General features: G+C 42.4%; 1 protein-coding gene across 8 annotated transcripts in view; it reads right to left on the minus strand.

Moving 5' to 3' along the window:
- Nucleotides 1–507: 507 nt before the first annotated feature.
- The window catches only part of PPCDC (phosphopantothenoylcysteine decarboxylase), a 50,719-nt gene continuing 25,809 nt past the window's right edge, over nucleotides 508–25,417 (minus strand). For 7 of the 8 annotated variants that reach the window (XM_072981576.2, XM_072981575.2, XM_072981572.2 and 4 more), the window contains one exon: nucleotides 15,141–17,291. In XM_072981576.2, the coding sequence (XP_072837677.2) occupies nucleotides 17,206–17,291 (86 nt within the window). In that variant the 3' untranslated portion in view covers nucleotides 15,141–17,205. Of the gene's footprint in view, nucleotides 2,141–15,140; nucleotides 17,292–25,417 lie in introns of those variants that run through there. The other variant, XM_078381072.1, reaches the window with a different exon arrangement.

Below are 25,417 nucleotides of genomic sequence, written 5' to 3' on the forward strand. Positions count from 1 at the left end.
TCAAACCAAGAAAACAACACCAAACTGAAGAGGAAAAACAGCCACCCACAAATAAGCTATTTCTGCCATACATTAAAGGGGTCATGGACTGAATGGGGAAACTTTTGAAAAAACACAACCTAGAAACAGTATTCAGAACCACCACAAAATGCAACAAATGTTACGATCAGCAAAGGACAAAAGGGACCCCCTCACCACTGCAGGAGTATACCAGATACCTTGCAGTTGTGGACAGGTATACAGTATATTGGAACCACAAAACGAAGCATCCACACCAGAATCAGAGCATGAGAGACACTGCAAACTAAAACAGCTGGAAAAATCGGCAGTAGCTGAACATGCCCTAAAACAAGTTGGACATGAAATTCTATTTCAAAATTCTAAAGTACTGGACAACATCAACTGTGTTATTGTCACATACCATATCAGGCCTCTGACGTATTCTACTTAAATTTCAAGATTTTTGTACTTTCAATGACCTGTTCATTAACTCTAGTAAAACCCAAATTTTGTTTTTCCCCCACTCCTGGTCCCCCACCCCTTGGACAATTGGATCTTCTACCTATCAAGTACACTCTCATAAATATTTGGGCCTTCTCATTCATCACGAACGTAGTTGGACATTACATAAAAAGCTGTTACCTCCTCAATTCCCCCCCCCCCAGTTAAAAGCTATTTTTAAGTTTCATTATTCTTCTGGAAACCAATATATACCAGCATCCATTCAGATTTTTCTCTCTAAGATTCTTTCCCACTTGCTTTACGGTGTGCCTATATGGATACACTCTGTAAACTCGGCCATTGATCAAGTGGCGGCAACGTATTTTTGTATAATATTAGGAGTTCCCAATTTAATTCAGCTGTCTACTATTTCTTTAGAATTTGGCATTCACCTTCCCTCCACAACTGCCTGGTTACTAACATTTAAATTCTGGCTCCATCTTTTTTTAAATTCGCATTCTGGATCCTTGTTAAATGATTAATTGCGTGACTCCTATTCTTTTTCTTGGTTCTTGAAAAGAAACTTTTCTCTCTTAATATATCCCTGGAATCTTTGGTAGACACGAGTCTTCCTAGGGCTTATTCCATAAGTAAGGATAAGCTCTGCCACGCTGAATTCAATTACCTATGCAATAACCTTAATCCTGTATGCTCTCCCATTTCTGTTGGACTTATTCCATCTCAGTACCATTTTCCTAAATATTTCTATTCCTTAGTAAATCCACACTTAAGAAGAGCCTTTGCGTTAGCCCGTTTCAATATTTTTCCTTCGGCCACTCATGCTAGTTGTTTCTTAATATCCCTCGAGAAAAACGATTTAGTCCCTTTTGTTTAGAGACTCCTAACACCTTGTTCCATATACGGTTTCAATGGCCTGCTCATTATTATTTCTGAAATTTTTTCCTCTAACCTTGGATTTCATCTCTTTCTAATTCACCTGAGCCAATTCTTTCTATTTTTATAAGTGATGAATGTAATTCTTTGACTGCTGCTGTTGCAGGCTTTCTATCCGCAATTCTGAAACTGTCCCCTTCTTCTTGCTTCTAATTTGTGTAATTTTACTTCTCTCATTTTGCTTGTGCTGTTGTACTTTGTGAATGCCATTAAAGGTATCAGAATCAGACTGCACAGGGAAGCCAGTGAAATCCACAAACACCAGCAGAGCTTCAACAAAAAAGAAACTCTAAAACTCAACAAAGCCTGGCTCCCAGCACTGAAAAATACAGCCTGCAAAGGTCAACAAACTCTACCCAATCACTGCACACAAAAGATCAGCTAACAACACCCATCAATCACAATGACAGATCATCTCTCCCCCTTATCACAACAATACACCCACAACAAAACACGCTGATCACCATAATCACCCAATCTCCTCAAAAGGACAAAAGCTGGTCCTACAGTTATAAATACTCAACTATCCAACAAACTGCAACAGAGCACAGAGTTCTGACTCCTGTCCTCTGAAGATGCCAGCCACAGAGACTGGTGAAACGTTAGAGGAAAAAAACCTTAAGAACATGGCCAAACAGCCCGAAAAACCCACAACAATCATCAGTATTATCTATGACTCACCGATTTTCACAGGACTTGCTCCCACAGAGGTCCACAGAGGAATACATCCCATTAGACAGACAAGCTAGGGGTACAAAAAGCAAGGATAAATGAGGTAAGAATGGTTTCCTTTGTTAACAGAGGGGATAGATAAACGCAATGCTTCTATTATACAGACTCAATCTAGCAATTCCATCCAGTAAGAAAAGGTCTATTTAGAGAAAGAGAAGACAACAAGGGCAAGAAAACAATAACTGATACGGAAATGGGAGATAAGTTTGGTTAGTCAAAAGTCAGGGACAAAGAGCAGAGACACAGCATGGGCAGAGGAATAAAGGGGATTTGAGTTGCAGGGCTTGCTGTCAAGGTGGGTTTAAGTTGCACCAGTGACTCAACGCTGACTTGATTTGGAGTTTTGGCTTTGATTTCCCCCCTCAATGACTCAGACGAGACTCACAACATGGAACCCTAACCCAACATTCCCTTTTTTCCAGAGAGAAAAGCTTGTTTTTAATAGGGACTCAGACTTAGAACCTGGTACCAAAGACTTGCCAACATCCCAGCCTATTTCAAGAAACCACAGCACCATGCAGAACCCCTGGGGTCTAGGAAAGGAAAAGGGGAAAATACGTAAGTTCTCACACTATCCCTTTGGAGCCCATTGTCTCTCACCATCATCAACATCTTGCACTTCTTGTTTCTCAGCATTGCTGGTGCAGGGGCAAACCTATTATTAGTATTCAAAAACACCAGGCACTGTGTATATAGCAGGTACAAGTTTTAACCAAAAACAAAGATATATGTTAAATATCGGCATGGTATGTATGCTGTTCCTAATATTGCCGTTTTTTGTAGCTCTGATGGTGTCATTTCTGAGATCTGCAATTGCTTATAGTACTGTGTGAAATTTCTTGATATTGTTCCCAAAGCCCCGATGACTACGGAGACCACTGAAGTGTGTTTCAGCCACAAGCAAGGTGTTCCGATTGCCAGGTCTCTGTATTTTGTTAGTTTTTTCCAATTCTTTATTTCTAGGCACCCCCTGGAATTGCAATATCAATGATCCAGACTTTCCTTCGTTCTATTACTATGATGTCTGGTATGTTACGATCAAGGTGTCTATCCGTTTAGATCCGGAAATCCCACAAGATCTTGACTTCCTCGTTTCCTGACACCTTCTCTACCTGATGTTCCCACAGGTTTTTGGAGGCTGGCAAGCTATACATTTTGCATAACGACCACTGCACTAATTTTGCCACTCTATCGTGTCTAATTTTGTAATCTGTCTGTGTAATCTTTGAACATTCACAGATGAGGTGTGACACAGTTTCATATTTTTCTTTGCAGAATTAACATTTGCTGTTAGCACTAATTCCTTGGATCTTAGGTTTCATAACGTTGGTTTGGAGTGCTTGTTCTTGTGAAGCAAAAATCGAGCCTTTGGTTTCTTTCTGAAGGGTCCCCAGTTTTAGCCATGCCGATGTTGAATTATGGTCATGCTTTCCATCAATATTTCTCAGATGTATTTCTCAATCTGTACGTATATGTCAATCTTTCCAAATTTCTTCTCTTCAATTCTAGCACCTCTGGTTATTGCCATATCTACTATTCAGACCTGCTTCCTTTCAACTATTAGCAAACCAGGTGTGTTGCTGGTACCATTATCATCATCACAATCATCATCATCATCTTCTTCTTCTTCATTATACACAGCCCATGGATACGCAGCTGGATTTAAGTTCTTGAATATAAATATCAGAACTGCTGGATGGCTCAGTGTCTCTAACTGTGGAACCAGAGGTTGTGAGTTCGATTCCCCACTTTGCCTCCTTGACAAGTGCTGGACTCGATAATCCATAGGGTTCCTTCTGGCTTTGCAGCCTTAAGATAATGATGATAGTAATTCAGGTCATTCCTATGAACCTAGGATAGTCATATCCTAGAATATCCTAAAATATGTGCTGTTTCAAGTAAGGGCAGCTTGGTGTATCATGATTTTATTTGCCCCTAGAGTACAGAGATGGTTGTCTACATCGTTTGCAATTGCACATACTGTAAAGTGCCAGTTACAACTGGAACGGTTTTAGTTCTCTTCTGCCATAATTGCTGGATCTCGATCTGTACATATTTGGCAATCTTTCCAAATTTCTTCTCTTCAATTCTAGCATCCCCGGTGATTGCCACATCTACTATCCAGACCTGCTTCTCTTCAACAGTTAGCAAACCAGGTGTGTTGTTCGCAAGACGTTTATTCGTTTGAATCCAGAAGTCAAAAAATATTTTTGACATCTCCATTTTTCAACATCTTTTTCAGCATCGTGGTCCCACCAGTTTTTTTTTAAATGTCTGGTATATTCCTTAGTACCAATGGGCACACACTGCTGGTTCAACAGTCTGTGGCAGTTTGTTTCTCAACTAAACAGGTGTTCGGTGGCTCCCAGCCCACCTCCTCTGGCAGGTGCCGAATCAGAGGCAGTATCCTGCCAAACCAGCAGGTTATGCCCATCACTGTTTTTTAAGATACTGTATGTTCCACTGTACCGCTGCTGCAACTGTATTATGCCTTTCCAAATAATCTGCTTGCACAATCTTCTTCCAGTCCGAATTAAAGTGCTCCACTGTTTCTTCTGATTCTATACACAACTGATATTTACTGCCATTATACAATCATTTGATTTCTCAGTCTGAGTTTTCATTGCATTTGTACGGAGTGCCTCCTCTTGCACTGTAAGGATCAGCCCCTCAGTTTCTTTTTCTAACCTTCCTTTTCTCAGCCACGCGCTCTGTCAGCTTTTCTTGGGGTGGTTTCAAAGCACTGGCCTTGGAGTGTTTTATTGGCCATCATTCTCACTGCTTAATTAAGTCTTCTTTCCAATCGGCTTCCCTTATTTCTTTGGTCTTCAATAATCCTCATTTATCCACTTCCACCAATGCTTCTGTTGACTTTCCCTGATGTATTCTGAAAGGCCTCTCTTTTCTTGCACAACTGATTGTTTGATTTGCTGCATTCTGTGTCCACATTCCCCCGGTGGAAGATACAGCCGGTTCATGTCACTACATGGATCCAGTACACAATGGATGGTCATTAGTTTACTAGTTCTTCCATCTGAAGTACTGTAGTTTCTCTTGTATCCAGTCTATTATGCCTGCCGTGTATCAAATCGTTCCAATGGTGTTTTGACCATTCAGCTTTGTTTTTTGGACTTCTCTAATCCTTATGAGTCATTCCTTGTTAATCCTACTTTTAGTTTCTTCTTCTGGATCTTTTCTGCCTGGAATCTTTTCTTCTGGATCTTTTCTGCCCAGGTATTTATAATTTCATTTTGAATTGCTGTTGTTGTTGTTGTTTGGCCTTCGGTGGCTAACAAAGCGAATGTTGTGTCATCGTTAATCAAGAAAAATAATCAAGAAAAAAATCTCAGCTATGAATTTTCACATGTTAAGAAGTCAATGTAGGGATCTGCTGTCGCATGTTTTGGCATGCAGTTATTTGGAGAGAACGGAGGCTTCGACCAGCAAACGAAGCCTGGATTCCTCTCGCTTTGAATCAGTCTGTTGCCGTATCACTATTGTATTACTTTACAATGACAAAACCTTCACAACAGCACAGAGTATTCAACTGTTGAATGTACTGGCTTAGAAGGTGGCAGACCCCCTGTCAAAGAAAATTGTAAGTAACAACACACCATCAAAGCTGTTCGCCAAGCAAGTAATTTCTTCATTTATATCCAAGGCCATAATGTGGAGGGACTTGGATAAGTCTCCCCAGGCAAAGAGTACTACTTCTCAAAAACACACATCTTTTTATACTTTATCACAACACTTGCCATCTACGTAAGCATCATGTGTTTTTCATGTGAACATCTCCATATTAGGTTGTAAGGACATCCTGTGGTTAACTTGACGGTTTCTGACACCTGCTTTCGTTCCTCATTTCTAATTACTCGGTTTTTGTCTGAGGCAAATTGCACAGAAGCCCAAGCTTTTCAGGATATGTGAAGATCTAAGCCTAAGTACGTTAGTACTGACACATTTCTGTTACAGTACTTTCTTGATTAATATGGTCAATACATTTTGTTCTCACACCTTGTTGTCTGGAGATTTTTCAAAAAGGTTGAATAGGCAGCTGTCAGGAGCATGTTAGTTTGGGATTTCTTGCCTTGGGAAGGAGTTGGACTCTACGATGCTTCTTGTTTCTTCCAACCCTTGTTGTTGTTTAGTCGTTAAGTCGTGTCCGATTCTTCGTGATCCCATGGACCAGAGCACGCCAGGCCCTCCTGTCTTCCACTGCCTCCCAGAGTTAGGTCAAATTCATCTTGGTTGCTTCAATGACACTGTCCAACCATCTCGTCCTCTGTCGTCCCCTTCTCCTCTTGCCTTCACACTTTCCTAACATCAAGGTCTTTTCCAAAGAGTCTTCTCTTATGAGAAGACCAGAGCACGCCAGGCCCTCCTGTCTTTAACTGCCTCCCAGAGTTTGGTCAACTCTTCCAACCCTACAGTTCTATAATTCTGTACTTTCCTTCCCGTACTTCCCGTAGAAACTCATGGAAGAAAAGAAAAAATCTCCAGCAATATAAAACAAAATATTTAGACACCATAAAGTGGTTCAATGATCTTGGAGGATGGAATAGCAGCAACAAATTAAGCAACTGCTCCAGAAAAATGAGGGGTTTTGTCATCTTTAGGAACAAGGTATTCAGAGAGTGCTAAATTCTGTATTTAAAAGGTTGGTACAATTAAAAACAACTAAGCACAGCATCAGATTAGATCAGCATTAAAATTACAGAAATCAATAGAAAACCCAGGAGGTCTAACACTAGTTGAGTGTTGGCGTAGTTACATTGGATCATTGGGTAACTACAAAAGGCAAGAATTCATCATGCAGTCTGATAATAGAAGCCTACCCTTGCATGAGATCCACAGATACACAACCACATGTATAAACAGTAATGATGTATTAGCGTCTGATGACCCACAATGGTAAGCCATCCTTCAAGGAAAGGCTCTGAAGCTGGATCAAAACAAGGATCTTAAATCAACTGTGAAAATGAGCACAGAACGGATGGGATACAATCTGACTGGGAGGGTGGGAGTTGTAGTCCTACACAGTAAATGAAAAAGGTTCCAAGCTATGTAAGAGTCATCATAGTTACCAGCAATCCAGCATGATTTCGTCTAATTCTTGGCAATGCTGGCGATTAAACCAGAGGTCTTTGGCTTGCCAATAATGGAATCCACCCCCCCAAGTGCTACAGAGTGCTGTTTCTTGTCATTTTGAAATAGACATAGAAAGGAAGTTATGACAAGGTTTCAAATTTGTACATATAGATTTTTAAAATAATTGTTGGTTGTTATGTGCCATTAAGTCGTAACCAACTTATAGGGGGCTTTCGAGAAAAGCAAGGTATTTAAGAAGTGGTTTTACCCATTCCACACCCCCAGTTTCCATGGGTGAGTGGGGATTAGAACCCTGATCGCCTGAGTCTTAGTCCATCACTGTATCCACTACACCACACTGGGTGTGGACTGTACAAAATGCAGCCCCAGAAATGTACATTGTGCATTTATTAAAAATGAAGTTTGAACAGCAGCCACTGTGAAACCATCAGCCAGCTCTCCAGCCTAGTCTGAAAGCAAGGTCAATGTGAAATAACAAGAATAACACTGCCTTGCAAAAGTATCTCTTCCCTAGCTAGCTGACAATTGAGTGTGTACACAACTGATATAAAGAAAGTAAAAACAATGAGGAAAAGAAACTCCTACACCAGCAAACCCCTGGAACACCAAAATGCAAATATAGCAAATTGGTACCGGATCAAATTTATTCACCAACATTTTGTGCTTGTGGCATTTTGCATACTTAGCAAGCCTGTGCCCAAGTAAGTCACTACAGAACCAGTTTTCTACTACAGAAGGTCCAAGGGAAATGTAAACAAATTGGATAAATATAAATACAGGGGGAGCAAGCGACACATGCAAACCTCACACACACTGGAGACCTACAGGTATCATGTAGCAGCAGCAACAATACGGAAGAAGAACTGACAAGGAGAATGAATTTTCCTCCATAGATGCAAACCGGCACATGGCAATGGCTTGGGCAAGAAAACGCAGTATTTCTCATATGGATGTGCCTGAATGAATCTCTTATAGATTTAAAAAAAAACTTCTAAAGAGACGTGCCCTATAAGGTTTCTTAGAATGTAATTGAAACATTCTCCCTGTCCTTTTAAGTTTTTAAAATATGTTTCTACTGTTTTGCACAACAAGATTTAAGTCCTGCCAGCAACTTAAGCGCTGCTTTGGATTATTTCTTATTTGCAATTTTTGTTTAACAGTTATAAGAATTTTTGGTGACACCCATACCTGTAGCTTTTCACAAGTTGCAAGAATGGATTTCTTCTTAAGCTTTCGTGGCTACAGTTTTTCGTAGCTGTATGTCTTTGGTGACAAATTTGCATCAACTCTTGGATTTTTAAGCATAGCAGCCCTGTAGTTGAATAAAGCTTGTGGAAATAGTCTTGTTGATGTTGGCTGGAATCATTCCAACAATGGACCTTGATACCCAGATGAATTTTGATATATATTCTCGAAGGCTTTCACGGCTGGGATCTGATGGTTGTTGTGGGTTTTTCGGGCTCTGATGAAGCACAGAGCACAGAGTTCTGACTCCTGTCCTCTGAAGATGCACATGGCCACAGAGACTGGCGAAACGTTAGGAAGAACAACCATCAGAACATGGCCAAAGAGCCCGAAAAACCCACAACAACCAATTTTGATATGATTGGAAGAGGTTATCCGGTTTTGTTCTAGAATTAACCCTTTCAGGGATAAATGCCAGCCTGTGATGAATGCAGGCTTCTGATTTTTTTTCCTAGATGTGTTTAAAGATCACTAGCATTCTTAGGAAAGTGTTCAAGTGTAAAACGCTCATAGGGTCAAATCAGTGCAAAGACACCTCCCCACAAACAAAACTCCCAAGGTTGCATGATGTTAGTGTTCCTGAGGTCAAGGAAATGAGGAACAGCTTTTCTTGGTCCCGCTGGTTGCACAAGAAATGGCTGGCCACCACTTGCTACCAGCTGGGCGGAGTGAGCGCAATTGTGCAACGGATTGGGTGCAGAAAACAGAAGTGAAGGCTCTCGCCAATTCGCACCCAGTTCTACAAAGGCATCTGAATAGGATGGGATAGAGGAGCCAGGCCATCTGTAGAAGTCCATAACAGAGCCCTCCTCAATATCTCTGGCACCTAAAGTGATAAGGAGAAGCTGGCCAAAGGTGGTTTAATAATAATAATATTATAATAATCTTAGAACTGCAGAGATGGAAGGGACCCTCTGGATCATGAAGGCCAGCCCTTGCCCAGGAGGCACCATGGGGGAATTGAACTCCCACCCTCTGGCCCCACAGCCAGATGCCTAAACCACTGAGCTATCCAGAAGCCTAACCTTGTCTTGCAGAGTACATAAATATTACTAGGTGGGTTTACATGGATTCTCTCCCTGGTTTCTGTCTTCTGTCTCTTCTATTCTTCTGTTTCCCTCAACAGAGAGAACATGGTGAGCAAAAGGTAGAGGGAGGGAGCCTGCTGCCCATTCCAGGAGCAGAAAGGGGGGAAAGGCTGGTTAGATTGCTCTCTTGTTCCATCAGATAAACTCTGTGTGAAGGAACTGGCTAACTGGGATGTTACATGTCACCTAAAGGCTTGTCCAGATGAAGCATCGGTTTTCCTTCTTGTGCGTGGATGCTACTAATATTATTCTGGCTGTCCAGGCCAGATATTGGCACTAGGATATAACAATCAATTAAGTTATCAATTAGGATGGATATTCTTCCATGTAATTGGGCAGTTTAATTCACCTGTGGCTTAACTTGGGGTTTTTGAATCAATGTTTCTGCAGTGATAAGTTAGTATGGAAAACTGCAGGGATAGAAAGCTGTTGTCTGGTGACAGGATCAACAATGAACTATAATAATAAAAACACAATTTCTCCTCCCAGTCCAAGCTCTGCAATGGTATGTTGGATGAAAAGTCTTAAAGTAAACCACAGAAGGGTAAGGGTAAACATAATTTATGTGTAGGAAGAAAAGGAAAGTGAGAGAAGAGTTTTTGGTTAGGTGGGTGAGAAATGGAATTTCCAACAAGTTGCCCAGCTATTCTATTTTCTCCAAAGTTCAAAACAGTATAAAGGGGAGGCAAGTAGCAGTTTAATCAATGAGATTTTTCACCTCTATTCTCACAAAATAATAGTAATTACCAGAGTTCAGTTCAATTCAGTTCAGTTTATTGTTACAGTCCTTAGACCAATCACACAACAAAAATAAACCTTTTCAATTTTCTAAAATTCCAACTACTTCATAAAAACAGGTAGTGACAGATTTTACTTTCTTGGGCTCCATGATCACTGCAGATGGTGACAGCAGCCACGAAATTAAAAGACGCCTGCTTCTTGGGAGGAAACGATGACAAACTGGATAGCATCTTAAAAAGCAGAGACATCACCTTGACGACAAAGGTTCATATTGTCAAAGCTATGGTTTTTCCAGTAGAGATGTATGGAAGTGAGAGCTGGACCATCAAGAAGGCTGATCGCCAAAGAATTGGTGCTTTTAAATTGTGGTGCTGGAGGAGGCTCTTGAGAGTCCCCTGGACTGCAAGGAGAACAAACCTATCAATTCTAAAGGAAATCAATCCTGAGTGCTCACTGGAAGGACAGATCCTGAAGCTGAGGCTCCAATACTTTGGCCATCTCATGAGAAGAGAAGATTCCCTAGAAAAGACACTGATGTTAGGAAAATGTGAAGGCAAGAAGAGAAGGAGACGACAGAGGACGAGATGGTTGGACAGTGTCATCGAAGCAACCAACATGAATTTGACCCAACTCTGGGAGGCAGTGGAAGACAGGAGGGCCTGGCGTGCTCTGGTCCGTGGGGTCACGAAGAGTAGGACACGACTTAACGACTAAACAACAACAAACCATCAAATGAGAAGTGACTTATAGCAACCCTGTTAGAAGTTTCAAGATGCGAGATATTTAAGGAGAAGGTTTTACCAGTTCCATACCACACACCCCCAATGGGTTTTCATGGCTGACCGGGATTCAAACCCAGGCCTCCTGTGTCCCAGTCCATCACTCTATCTACGGCACCATACTGGGGATCTCTAGTAATATAACGTAAACTTAAAAAGCAATGAAAACATCCTTTTTCAATGTAAACATAGTTTAATTAGATTTTTTAAGCTACTTCATTAACCTAAAATGTGACTTTTTAATTTTTCCAGAAATCAGTATCTAACTTATAACAGGGTATGTGTGAAAATATCTTTGTGTTTCTTATGACTGAGTATTAAGAAAAGAGCTACCAGCTGTGCTTTGAATCCATGCATCTGATTTTAACATGATCCTCAAAGCTGGCAAGAGTGAAACAGTACAATGCGGTAAATGACCCATGGAAACAAACAGCCAATTAAAACAAGAAACAACTCTGGCAAGTTCGGAGACCTTAGCTTATAAACACAACCCACGCTGGAAGATGTCCAAGCGGTTAAACCAAGTAGGAGCATGCAATTTTCTTGCTTTGTTGAGCAATTAAAATTCTCCTGGGATAAGATCTCCAGCTCTCACCTGCTGTTGTTCCTTTTATCTTTCCAAGGAATCCTGAAACCTAGGAAGCTGTCTCGTCTCAGACAAGGTCAGTATTTATCCCGGTTCAGTCAACTCTGTTTAGCAACCCTCTCCCTAGGGTTCCAGGAAGAGGTTTCACTTCACTTGCTACTGGAAACTTTCTTTCTCTCTCTCTCAATCTCTCAAAAATAAATGGTGATGCCCGGAAATAAATCTGGGACTCTGTGTTCAACTGAGAGAGAGACAGACTTCACTGCCATAATTACCTGGCTAGACTACTCTGACTTTGTCTATGTGGGGTTTTCCTTGAAGACTGTTCAGAAATCCCAGTTCATTTAAAAATAAAAAGGCAAACCGCCTGTTCATTGGAAATAAACCCATGAGAGTTTGCGTTGCCTGTCTGGAAAGAGCTGGATTAACTCCCATTTTATTTGTGGACAAGTTTTAAAATGTTAATACAGTGGTGCCTCGCATTGCGACATTAATTCGTTCCGCAAAAATCGCTGCAGAACGAAAATGTTGCTATGCGATATTAAAGAGCCCATAGAAATGCATTAAAATGAGATTAATGCGTTCCTATGAGCTTAAAACTCACCGTTGAGCGAAGATCCTCCATAGCACGGCCATTTTTGCTGCCTCTTAAGCGAGGAATCCGTCCCTAAACACAGCAGACAGCCATTTTGTTTACCCGGTGGCCATTTTGAAACCGCCAATCAGCTGTTTTAAAATGTCGCTTTGCGATTGTCGGTTCCTGAAGCAGGGAACTGAGCATCGCAAAGGGAAATTCCCCCATAGGGAACATCACAAAGCGATCGCTTTTGCAACCGCAAAAAATGTGTCGCAAAGCGTTTTCATCGCTAAATGGAGTGATTGCTATGCGAGGCATCACTGTATTTGGAGTCTTAAACAGTAGCTTGGGGCAATAGTTCTCTCAATCAGTAGTTTATGGACCAACAACGAAACATACAATCAGTCCAGGGGTGACACAGGGTTTTTGTAGGAATTGCTTCATGTCTGTTCTTCTGGACAGAACAATCCAGGGCATTCGTTCATGTATTTCCTTGTTATCAAAAATCATGTCCATTATACCCACTGACCTAACACTATCAGGATACATCTCAGCAGCAAATTGCTTCCAGTGAAGAAGTCAGTTCATCTATTCATTTATTTAGCCTGTATACCACCTATGTGGTGGCGCTGCAGGCTAAACCGCAGAAGCCTGGGCTGCAAAGTCAGAAGACCAGCAGTTGTAAGATCGAATCCACACGATGGAGTGAGCTCCCGTCGCTTGTCCCAGCTTCTGCCAACCTAGCAGTTCGAAAGCATGAAAATGTGAGTAGATAAATAGGTACCATCTCGGTGGGAAGGTAAAACAGCGTTCCCTAGTCACGCTGGCCACGTGGCAACGGAAACTGTCTTTGGACAAGCGCTGGCTCTACGGCTTGAAAAACGGGATGAGCACCGCCCCCTAGAGTCGGACACAACTGGACTAAAAATGTCAAGGGGAACCTTTACCTTTACTACCACCCAACATAGTGAGTTCATTACTCTGAGTCATTTAGTTCGCCTTTGATTTGTATTCCTGCATCAAGCAGGGGGTTGGACTTGATGACCTTAGAGGCCCCTTCCGACTTCACTCTTTTACGTTTCTATGAACTGGAATTTTATTAGCCCAACCATAAATAGAATGCCCATCATCTCCCCTTAATAAATGAAAAGAAACATCGACTTTTTAAAAAGCAAACACTAAATGACACCTGAAATAAGAGCCAAGTCTAACAACATTACAATAAATCAATAATCCACATGAACCAGAGAGGCACAACATAACACAGGATACTGGAATTCAAAATAATATAACAAAATACAGATCATGAGGCAGCTTATGACATGATGTTGCTAAAGGCCTCCATAAACAATTCAGTCTTAACTCGGTTTTTTTTAAGTTTGTAGGGAGGAGGTGCCTCTCACTTTCATGAGAAGTCTGTTCCACAAGGATGGAGGCACTACAGAAAAGGCTCATCTCCTGATAGAGCTTTGCTGGCCATTTCCATCGTAAAGCCCCAGAGGATGCAGTTAAGTGGGTGGATATACTTGAGAAGAGGCGCTCTGACAGCCTCTGATGAGGTTCCAACCCACTAAGGGCTTTATAAGTCATGCATGACTAACAGCTTGAATCTGTCATGGAAGCTAACAGGAAGCCAACTTGTATGCAAAGAATAGACAAAGGTTATGCTCTTCTTTCCCCCCTCTTGCGGCAATCCTCTGCGGCACTTACATCAATTGTGTTACACTGGTGTAAAAACATAATAGGATATCAGCCTTTATTTTGTGTTTATTTACTGTCTTTGTAGCAGTGACCTTTATATTCTATTATATTATGAGAATTTATATTAAACAGTGAATTTATATTATTAGACTTTTTAGCTACTAACAGAATAATTATTTCTGTTGGCATTTACTCCCATGAACACTGCTGTGATTTTTAAATGTCATGAGGTTGAGACTTTGATATGAAAATATATTAAATATTAATGTTGTATGGTTAAATATAAAATGGCTGATTTTACCTGAGTCACTGTACTGATTGTATTCAGGTGTGGACATCAAGTATTAAGATTTAATGTTGTACAGCTGTGGTACATGATGAAACTTTGTGTAACAGAAAATGAAGCAATGTACAGTGGTGCCTCAACTTACGAACATCCCGACTTACGACCTCTGGCTGCAAAATTTTGCTTCAACTTGCGGCCAGAGCTTCGAGTTGCAACCAGAAAAAGGCAGGGGGGAAAGGTGAGGAATTCAAATTTGCTAACCATTGGTGGTGAAGAGGCTGCTTCTTTGTAGCTCTTTCGCCCCAACGGTTAGAGTGAGTGCCTCAGAGGAAAGGGGGAAAGGGATCAAAATGATCGTGCAGTTGTGGGATTGCTTTGATCCCTTTCCCCCTCCTTTTGCTCAGCCCCGTGGGGCTTAGCACAAAGGGAGAAAGCAGGGATCAAAGCGATCCTGCAGTGCTTTGGTCCTTCCCCCCCTACACTTGCTAAACCCCACTTAGATTTCTTAACTTTGAGTTAGAAAAGTGAGGGGTGTCTTATACATGGGGGTGTCTTATACACAGAAAAATATAGTACCTTGTTTTGCAGGGTGGGTTAGGGTTTGGGGGGTTATGTTTCTGTGCTGTGCTGTTTTTTGTTTTTTGGTGTGTGTGTTTTCCCAGCCCCATCTTGTTCCACTGGGGGGGAGGTTGTTTTTGAGTGTTTTTTCCCAAGCGCGTAGCGTTCCGATGGGGTTGGCTGTGGTTTTTGTTTGTTTGTTTTTTTATTTTATTTTAATTTTTAAAAAAATGTCGGTCCCAACGCGTTCTGATGGGGCTCGCATTCTATTTTTGGGTTTTCAGTAATTCCCCCCCCCCGGCCCCAAGGCTTCTTATGGGGCTTGCAGTGGTTTTTGTGTGTGTTTTGTTGTTTGTTTTTTGGGCCCAGCACATTTCTATGGGGCTTGCAGTGTTTTATTTTTATTTTGGGGTGTTTTTTTTTTCTTCTGGAATGGATTAATCGCGTTCCAGTGTATTCCTATGGGAAATGCTGCTTCGACTTACAACCATTTCGAGTTACGCCCATCTTCTGGAACGGATTATGATCGTAAATCGAGGCACCACTGTATTTTCTGATTGGTTACAGAACTGTACATAAGTCATGTGTAAAATGAACGTCTTTCTGTAATTCAGATCACCTTTTCCTATGCTATGTGTTGCTTCATGTCTTGTTATGCTTCCAGAGGAATGTCTATTCTCTATGTAAATAGAGTAAGTTGTTGGTTTTACTCTCTCAGTGTCATAGTGTCATAAGTATCTCTGCTAACCAATATCTCTTCATTCTGCTGATGTTATGAGAATACACGTTATAATCAAAATTCTCAACACATGAGCCATCCAGACATGGTCCCTCTCTCTTGGGTTTTGTAGTGCTGCAGTTCTCCTCGCAAACTCCCTTTTCTGATATAGGATCTTGGCCACATAATCCCTAGGTAAATCAGCAAAAACAAAAGAGGTTCCAGGCAAACCTCACAATCCAAAAATCTTTTAATTAAGTTAGGGCAGGAGGGGCAGAAGCAAACATTGGTAAATGTACATTTCTGGACTACCATAATATTGCATACCAGCAGTGGTTAGGCTGGCTGAGAGATTCTAGATCACCATTTCCCACCAAGCCATTCCTAAGTGGTAATCAACTTGTAATCTGCAGTAGATCTGCAAGTGTTTAAGATGCTCCTAAGTTATTTACTGTGTTTCCCCAAAAATAAGACAGGGTCTTATATTAATCTTTGCTCCGAAAAACACATTAGGGCTTATTTTCAGGGAATGTTTTATTTTATTTTTTTCATGTATCTTCTTCTGATTGCTGCACAATGGTGGAGAGCAGGGTTTCACTTAACTGGGGTTTATTTTCGGGTAGGGCTTATATTATGAGCATCCTAAAAAAATCATACTAAGGCTTATTTTCAGATTAGGTCTTATTTTCGGGAAAACAGGGTAGTAATAATAATGATAACTCAGTGCTGCCAAGTCAGCTCCAATTTATGGTGATCTTTCCCGAGGCTTTCTAGGGAGAGAGTGTTCAGAAGTGGCTTGTGGTTCCCTTTTTTCGGGACCATTCAAATTACCCGAGGCTACGTAGGCTAGCTGTTCTCTTGGGATGCACAGTGGGGAATTGTAGAAGAGGCAGCCATGTTAGTCTGTACACGCATTATGTTGTTTAGTCATTTAGTCATGTCCGACTCTTCCTGACCCCATGGACCAGAGCACGCCAGGCCCTCCTGTCTTCCGCTGCCTCCTGAAGTTGGGTCAAATTCATGTTGGTTGCGTTGATGACACTGTTCAACTATCTCATTCTCTGTCGTCCCCTTCTCCTCTTGCCCTCACACTTTCCTAACATCAAGGTCTTTTCCAAAGAGTCTTCTCTTATGAGATGGCCAAAGTACTGGAGCCTCAGCTTCAGGATCTGTCCTTCCAGTGAGCACTCAGGGTTGATTTCCTTTAGAATTGATAGGTTTGTTCTCCTTGCAGTCCAGGGGACTCTCAAGAGCCTCCTCCAGCATCACAATTTAAAAGCACCAATTCTTTGGTGGTCAGCCTTCTTGATGGTCCAGCTCTCACTTCCATACATCTCTACTGGAAAAACCATAGCTTTGACGATGCAAACCTTTGTCGTCAAGGTGATGTCTCTGCTTTTTAAGATGCTATCTAAGTTTGTCATCGCTTTCCTCCCAAGAAGCAGGCATCTTTTAATTTCGTGGCTGCTGGCACCATCTGCAGTGATCATGGAGCTCAAGAAAGTAAAATCTGTCACTGTCACAAGCATTACAGGTGAAAAAAAAGAGTTAAAAAAGATAAACACGTGGTGGCCCTTTGAAGACTAGTTTTTATTTTTCATTTTTTTTTAAATGTCAGCTTTCGTAGACAATTCCACTTCATCAGACATAAGAGAAGAAGATACAACACGAAAAATATTTATACAAGGCATCAAGGTTGTGGTTGGTTGGCGAGAAAGTCATTGAGTGTTGAACATTGTGATGATAGTGTATTTGATACATAAGTCTTGAGCAGAACTGTAAAGAATATGAGAACCTCTGTCACAGATTAAAACGGTAAAATAACAATGGTAAGATAACTATGGTAAGATAACAATGGCAGAGTAACAATGATGTTAGTTAATAAGATGGGCTTTGATGAACTGTTCCCTACAAGCATTTCTTTGTAATCCATTATAAAGTGTGTGAATTGCCCCCAGACAATGGATGACTACAGAGCAGAGTGAGATCTGTTGACTTTAGACATTTCTAAGGCGGATCTCCTAAGGGGGTGGGGTGGGGCAGGAATATTTGACCAGATAGGCGGGATATAAATAAATATATATATTTATTTATTTATATCCCGCCTATCTGGTCATTGCGACATCTGGGAGATGTAGTACAGTACAATATTTGTAGGGTTTATATCTTATTTTTGTTGTTGTTGTTTAGTCGTTTCGTCATGTCTGACTCTTCGTGACCCCATGGACCAGAGCACGTCAGGACCTCCTGTCTTCCACTGCCTTCCGGAATTGGGTAAAATTCATGTTGGTCGCTTCGATGGCCCTGTCCAACCATCTCATCCTCTATCGTCCCCTTCTCCTCTTGCCTTCATAATTTTCCCAACATCAAGGTCTTTTCCAGGGAGTCTTCTCCTCTCATGCGATGGCTAAAGTATTGGAGCCTCAGCTTCAGTATCTGTCCTTCCAGTGAGCACTCAGGGTTGATTTCCTTTAGAATGGATCGGTTATATTTTATAGTGCCCCCAAAAGCCTTGGCTTAGAGTATGTCCTTTGATATGTGTATCTCGCATTCATATATATTTTATCACAGCTAATATACCATTGTACTCTTAGCATTGTCGTCACCTATAACAGAGAGGAATCTAACTCCCAATCTTGTACAGGTCGTGTACCATGAAACTCAACGTGTGTATTCCTGAGGCTCACTCTGCCTGCCTGCCTGCCTGCTAATAAATAGCAACTGCATCCCATCAAGTTGCTTATGACTTATGGCAGCCCTTTCCAGGGCTTTTTAGGTACTGACTATACATGGTTTACTATTCCCTCCTACTGGGGTTACCTTGGGACTGTGCAGCTTGTCCAAGGCTACCCGGGCTGGTTTGTAGCCTGGGAAACAAAAGTGGGGAATCAACAAAAGTGTGCAGCCACCTACAGTACTCATTTTACTGGCAAGAGTAAACTAGACTACTAAAAGGAAGAAAATTGGGTGGGATGCGGTGAGGTGGGGCACCAGAAGTGGATTTTGGTGCGGAAAGACTGAGAACTCGGTTCTGATGGGTAGGGGAAAGAACGGGGGACAGACCCTTGTGCCTGCCCTCATTCATTATTGTGCACCTGATTCGATTTGATGATGTACATAAATCCAAAGCTTTGTCTTGGACAACTCCCATCTGCCTACTACCTTTGTATCAGCTTGATCGAGACAAGAAGCAACATGATCAAGAATCATAGATATAGCCACAAAACAAAGACAGGTGAGTAAATAGACTAAACTCCGCTGCTTAGAGAAATCATTCATCAAATATGTTATTTTTATTGCTTCCAATTCTAAATGCACTCTGGGAGATATACAGTCTATTGAGGATATCAATGCAATAATAATACAATACAAACACGATTAAAGCAGCAGAATATTAAAAACTGGCAGCATCGAAGAAAATACTGCAGGATGTAACACTCAGTTAAAATCAGATGCCTTTCGAAGTTGACTTATCATTCCCTCTCTGGGAGAAAAAGAGGAATGGCAAAAACAGGAGACGGCACTAAGGGCAGGATCCAAGAGGGCTGTTCCACTGACAGAACTACAGTGGTGCCTCGCTTAACGAGTGCCTCGCTGAGTGATGAAATCGCTTAACGAGGCGCTCTGGGCCATCGCTGGAGCATTCGCTCCAGCGATGGCCCCTATGGGGATTTTTCGCTTTGCGATATTCGCTAAGCGTTTCTCTTAGCGAATATCGCATAATGAAGCCGGGAGAACAGCTGATCGGCGGTTCCAAAATGGCCGCCGGAAGGTCCGCACTGCATTTTCGCGCCCTGCCCTCGCTTACCGAGGGTGCGAAAATGGCGGCGCTATGGCAGAACATTGCTTAACGGTGAGTTTTAAAGCCATAGGAATGCATTGAACGAAGTTCAATGCGTTTCTATGGCTTTTTTATTCCCGTTTAGCGATGTTTTCGCATAGCGAAGGTTAATCCGGAACAGATTAACCTCGCTATGCGAGGCACCGCTGTACTTCTGTTGGTGGAATGGGAAGGGAGCAATCCGAGCTTTCCCTCGCAATTCCTGATGCACCTTTAGAACCAGTTTTGTAGGGCTGTGAAACCAGAACAGGTTTGTGAACTGGAGGGTGGAGGGAACATAAAAGAGAAGAAAGGCCCTTGGTGCTAGTGCATAGATGTTAGCACAATGCTTGGGTTAGACCTCGGGTTATCATTTAATTGATGCTTTATTTTGCTCTGCTTCAAACCTGCATTGAGAAAGTAATTTTTACAATATTACAAACAATGCTCGAGTCTGCATTTATTGTGCCTGTTAGCTATACAGGGAGTGCTGTCATAGCACCGGGCAGAGATCTGAGTATTATTATTGCGATTATTATTATTTCTATTATTAATTTTTAGAACACAAGGCTACCCGACCTCAGCCAAGGTGTGTGTTGCTTTTTTAAAATTTCTTTTGATCTTACTAACTGGGCGGATACTGCTCAAGACTGACTTCAGCTACTTTTCTCAGGGGTTAATGGCTGATGAAACACGGAGAGAAAGTTGCTTTGCCTGGAGCCGCACAAGCTGCCAGTTCTTTGGGGAAATAAACGAGGATCCCAGGAGGCACCGAGGCTGGCAGGGTTCTCTGCCTCTAATTACCCTCCTGCCCTCCTCAGGCAAAGGACGTGGCCTTTTTAAAGCAATCAGCTCGCCCGCAGGACTGAGTCCCACACATAAGCAAGCTCCTTGAAAACAGAGCACAAGCTGGAGATGTTCAGAAACACGCAACACACCATTCCAGAATCCCTTGGGATCTCTGGGCTGCTTGTACCTTAAGACTGGCACCTTCTGACATGGGAGCATTTTTGCCTGCGTGGGCCTCTTAAGATTCCCACATGAGCAAGGCTGGTTTGATGTGACCCTTCTTTTGTGTTCTTTTCTAGTGAGGCATAAGCGGCCACTCTAATCTTATGATATCCATGTATCCATGAATATCATGTACAGTGGTGCCTCGCTTAATGATTGCCTTGTTAAGCGATGAAACTGCTATACGATGAAGTTTTTGCAATCGCTTTTGCGATTGCAAAATAATGTTCCTATGAGGAAAATTAGCTTAACAATGATCGGTTCCCTGCTTTGGGAACCAATTTTTCGCTAAATGACGATTTAGAAACAGGTGATCGGCAGTTCTAAAATGGACGCCCGCTGTGCAAAATGGCTCCCCGCTGCGTTTTCAGGACGCCCCTATGGAGGATCTTCGCTGGATGGTGAGTTTTCAGCCCATTTGAATGCATTGAAATGGTTTCAATGCATTTCAATGGACTTTTTCGTTTTGCAAGACAATGTTTTCGTAAGACAGTGATTTTCGCGGAATGAATTAACATCGTCTTGCGAGGTACCACTGTATCATGTATTGGAAAGTTCCCTTTTTTTTACTGTTAGACATGTTGCTCACTTTTCCATGCTCTGTTCCAACTTTACAGAAGGCAGCACCTTAGTTAGTTAGTTAGTTAGTTAGTTAGTTAGTTAGTTAGTTAGTTAGTCAGACAGACAGACAGACAGACAGACAGACAGACAGATAGACTCTTAAACTGCCCAACTGACCAATGAATACTCTGGGCGGTGTAAAACAGACAGCAATAAAAACACATGACAAGCAAAACAATAATTTGACAAGCATATTAAACAGACATTTTTTTAAAAAAAACTTACATTTACAATCAAATAAAATTAATATCGAATTAAAATCAGGCGGTGGCAACAGATGCTAAATGTACACGCTCAGCGGGCTATTGAGATGGTGCAAGTTTGGAAAGCCTGCCAAAATAGCAAGGCTTTAAGGGGATTTCTTCAAAGGGGGGGGGGGCAGGCGAATTTCTGGCAGCAGTTCATTCCAGAGTAGAGGAGCAAGCATGGAGAAGGCCTGGTTTCTCAAGGTTTGTCAGAGCAGCCTTCCATCCAGACTGAGTCTAGTTTAAAACTAAAGAAGCCGGAAGATCAGAGGCTGTGAAGTTGCCAGCTAGGAGATACAGCAGGCGTGCAGTTTAGCTCACCTGCTCTCAGATTTCCCCCTAGGCTTAGGAGTATCATCTTACCATTTAAATTATAGTCATCATCTCTAAATGTGCATTGGCACCTACAGATTAGGATGTGCAGATTTTATACCATCATGCTCTCCAGGTGCTCCCTGTTGTTGAGAAGGTCCCAGGCCCCTGTCAACCTCCTTGCGGATGGTCTTTTAATCATAGTAATTGCATGCAGTCAAGCCCGTTCTGACTTAAGGTGACCCTTTCCAGAGTTCTCTAGCTGGAGAGTATTCAGAAGTGGCTTATCTTTTCCTCCCTCCGTGGGCATCTTGGGACGGTGCAGCCTGCCCAAGGCCACACAGGCTGGCTCTTCTCCTGAGATGCAGTGAAGAATCAAACTCCCAACCTCCAGCTCCACAGATACTTGAGACCTTTAAACCAAACCTAGGTTGGACAGCTCTTCAAACAGAGTAGGGTTGGAGAATTTTGCCTTCCACACATTTTGAACTATTCTTGTTATTGTTATGGGCCATTAAATCGGAACCAACTTATAGCAACCCTAATAGGGCTTTCAAGGTAAGTGAGATATTTAGGAAGTGGTCTTAATGGTTCACTCCCCCAGTGACTTTTCGTGGTTAAGCAAAGTCCTGAACCCTGGTTTCCAGAGTTCTAGTCTGCCACTCTATCCACGACACCACACTACAACCTCCATAATCCTTTACCACTGGCTATGCTGATGGGGGCTCATGGGAATTGATACAAGGCAAAGCATCTCCCCCCCCCCACTGACATGAAACAGAAGGCGCCTTTGAACAAAAGACTGCCAGCCTTTCAGACAGAGCCATCTCCTGTGAAAAATAAAGCAGTGGGTTGCCCACCACTTGATGTCCTCCAATAAAAACAAAGCTGGACATGAAATTCTATTTCAAAACACAGAAGTCCTGGACAACACCAGCAATCATTATGTTAGACAGCACAGGGAAGCTATTGAAATCCTCAAACAACAGCAGAGCTTCAACAAAAAAGAAGAAAATCTAAAACTCAACAAATCCTGGCTCCCAGCACTGAAAAACACAGCCTGTGAAAGGTCAACGAACTCCACCCAGCCACAAGGACCAGGGATCATTGCCCAAAAAAAGACCAGCTAATGACACCCATCAATCACAGTGACAGATAATCTCTCCCCCTTATCACAACAATACACCCACAACAAAAAGCAGGCTGATCACTGTGACAAACCCAGACCTACTGGGATCTATCACACAGTTACTAAGCTGCCACCAACCATTCCCTATAATAAGTCACACAGACCAGGGATGGATTTTTAAACAATAAAAGAATAAGGTTTATTTTAAATACAAACAGGGTAAATAAAACAATCAGGTGAATAAAATAAAGTAACGTGGCTTATTCTCACACACACAAGCATACAGTCTGGTTCACCTAGAACCTTTAACTTAAAGCACAGACCCTGAACCCATCAGTTCTGGCTAACCAACAGACCCCTGAACCTTTCAGGCTGGTACTCTGACACACAGTAGTACCCTGTCAGACACCCAGACTCCCACAACAGCTTCTTCTTCCCCAGCTGCTGCTTCGTCCCAACCCAGTGTCTCACAGTCTGTCTCAGCATCTCCTCTTCACCACACAGGCATCACATATTTATACAGTACAGCCCCTCCTCCTGATGTCCCGCCTTCCACTCCCCATAGGATGGAACTTTCCCTCCAAACCCATGACAGACAGGTAACATCAGTGCTGTTATGTAACACCTCCCCTCTTTATAAGTTGTTTTGTAGGGGGAAAGCTAACGTGCTTTTCACCAAAAAAACAACCTGTATAAAACATACAACAACAGTTATACATACCCTATAATACTTACATATACTTACACTCCAAGTTAAACATAGCAAATAGGCATTTCAAACATTTACCATATATATATTACATCAATTTACCTTTATTCATACAAACCAATTCAAAAACAGGTACATTTTACTTTTTGTCATCATTATATACACATAGTCCATGTTCTTTCGCCGTCTTCAATCTTCAGGTCTTCTTGATAAGGCGTCAGCAACACAGTTCACTGACCCTCTGACCACCTTCACTTCAAAGTCATAGTCCTGTAGGTTTAAAGCCCACCTCATAAGTTTGCTATTGTGGGTTTTCATTGTCTTTAACCATTGCAATGGTGAATGGTCAGTACACAGAACAAAATGTCTTCCCCAGATGTAAGGCTTGGCCTTCTGGATCGCGTAGACTATGGCCAAACACTCCTTCTCCACGGTTGCCAAATGTCTCTCACCTTTTTGAAGTTTCCTACTCAGGTAGGACACTGGATGCTGGTCACCATTCTCATCCTCTTGGCACAGAACTGCTCCTACCCCGCTGTTAGACGCATCTGTGTAGATGATGAACTCCCGGTCGAAGTCTGGAGCACGCAGGACAGGATAGTTGATTAACGCCTCCTTCAACCTCTGGAACGCCGCCTCACAGTCGCTGGTCCACGGGATGCGGTCATCAGCCTTCTTCCTCGTCAGATCGGTCAGCGGAGCCGCAATCTCGCTAAACCTCGGGATGAACTTTCTGTAGTAGCCCACCAACCCAAGAAATGATTTGACTTTTTTCTTGGTGTTGGGTCTAGGCCAATCACGAACAGTTTCTATTTTGGCCTCCAGGGGTTTTATCATTCCTCCCCCTACCATGTGACCTAAGTATTTTATTTCTGGGCTACCCAGCTGACACTTGCTGGCCTTTACTGTTAGCCCTGCTGCACTTAACCTCTGCAGCACTAACTCCAGGTGTATCAGGTGATCTTCCCAGGTATTACTGAAGATCCCTATGTCATCAATGTAGGCCACTGTAAAGTCACTGAGCCCTGCCAAGGTCTGGTCCATCAGCCTTTGGAATGTGGCTGGTGCATTTCTGAGACCAAAGCTCAGGACTCGAAACTCATAGAGACCAAAAGGGCTGCAAAAGGCAGTCTTTTCTTGATCCCTGGGATCAATTCTTAATTGCCAATATCCCTTTACCAGGTCCAATGATGAGATGAACCGACAACCCCCTATGGTTTCAATCAGGTTGTCTAGCCTGGGCATTGGGTAGGCATCAGGAGTGGTTACACGGTTTAATTTCCTGTAATCAACACAAAACCTAATGCTCCCATCAGGCTTGTCCACAAGGACTATCGGAGAGGACCAAGGACTAGAAGAGGGGACGATTATGTTCTCCCTCAGCATTTCGTCCAGCTCCTTCCGCACCTTGTCCCTATAGGGTCCCGTTACTCGGTATGGGGATACTGCCTGCGGGGGTGCATCCCCTGTGTGGATCCGATGCATCACTCCCTTCACTATCCCCGGCTTGTTGGAAAACACCTGTTGATATTTACTAAGCAGCATTTTTAGTTCTTGCTGCTGGTCTTGGGTGAGTGCAGGACTGATCTTTACCTCCTCTGGGTTGTATTTTACTTCCCCTCTACCCTCCCAGAAGGGTAATTCAGCTTCCTCACTCTCAGCTGCTTTTATCGCGAATAAAACCCTCTGTTCCCCTCTGTAGTAGGGTTTTAGGGCATTCACATGAACCACCCTCCTTGCTTGGTTCTCCTCCTGCTCTATTAGGTAGTTCAGGTCTGACATCTTAGAAATGACCCTATATGGTCCTGCCCATTTGAGCTGCAGTTTGTTCTCTCTGCAGGGCCTAAGCCAAAGCACTTCCTCCCCTGGGTCAAAGTGCCTCTCTCTAGCTTTGTGGTCATACCATGTTTTCTGTCTGACCTTCTGAGCTTGCAGGTTTTCTGCTGCCAGCTCTAGATTTCGCTTTAGGTCATTCATCAAGGTGTCTATGTAAGTCCCAACGTCTTGTGGGTCATCCTGGGTGATCTGCTCCCAATTTTGTTTGATCAAATCAAG

The sequence above is a fragment of the Pogona vitticeps genome, chromosome 12 (genome assembly GCF_051106095.1).
Source record: "Pogona vitticeps strain Pit_001003342236 chromosome 12, PviZW2.1, whole genome shotgun sequence".
NCBI classification, from domain to species: domain Eukaryota; kingdom Metazoa; phylum Chordata; class Lepidosauria; order Squamata; family Agamidae; genus Pogona; species Pogona vitticeps.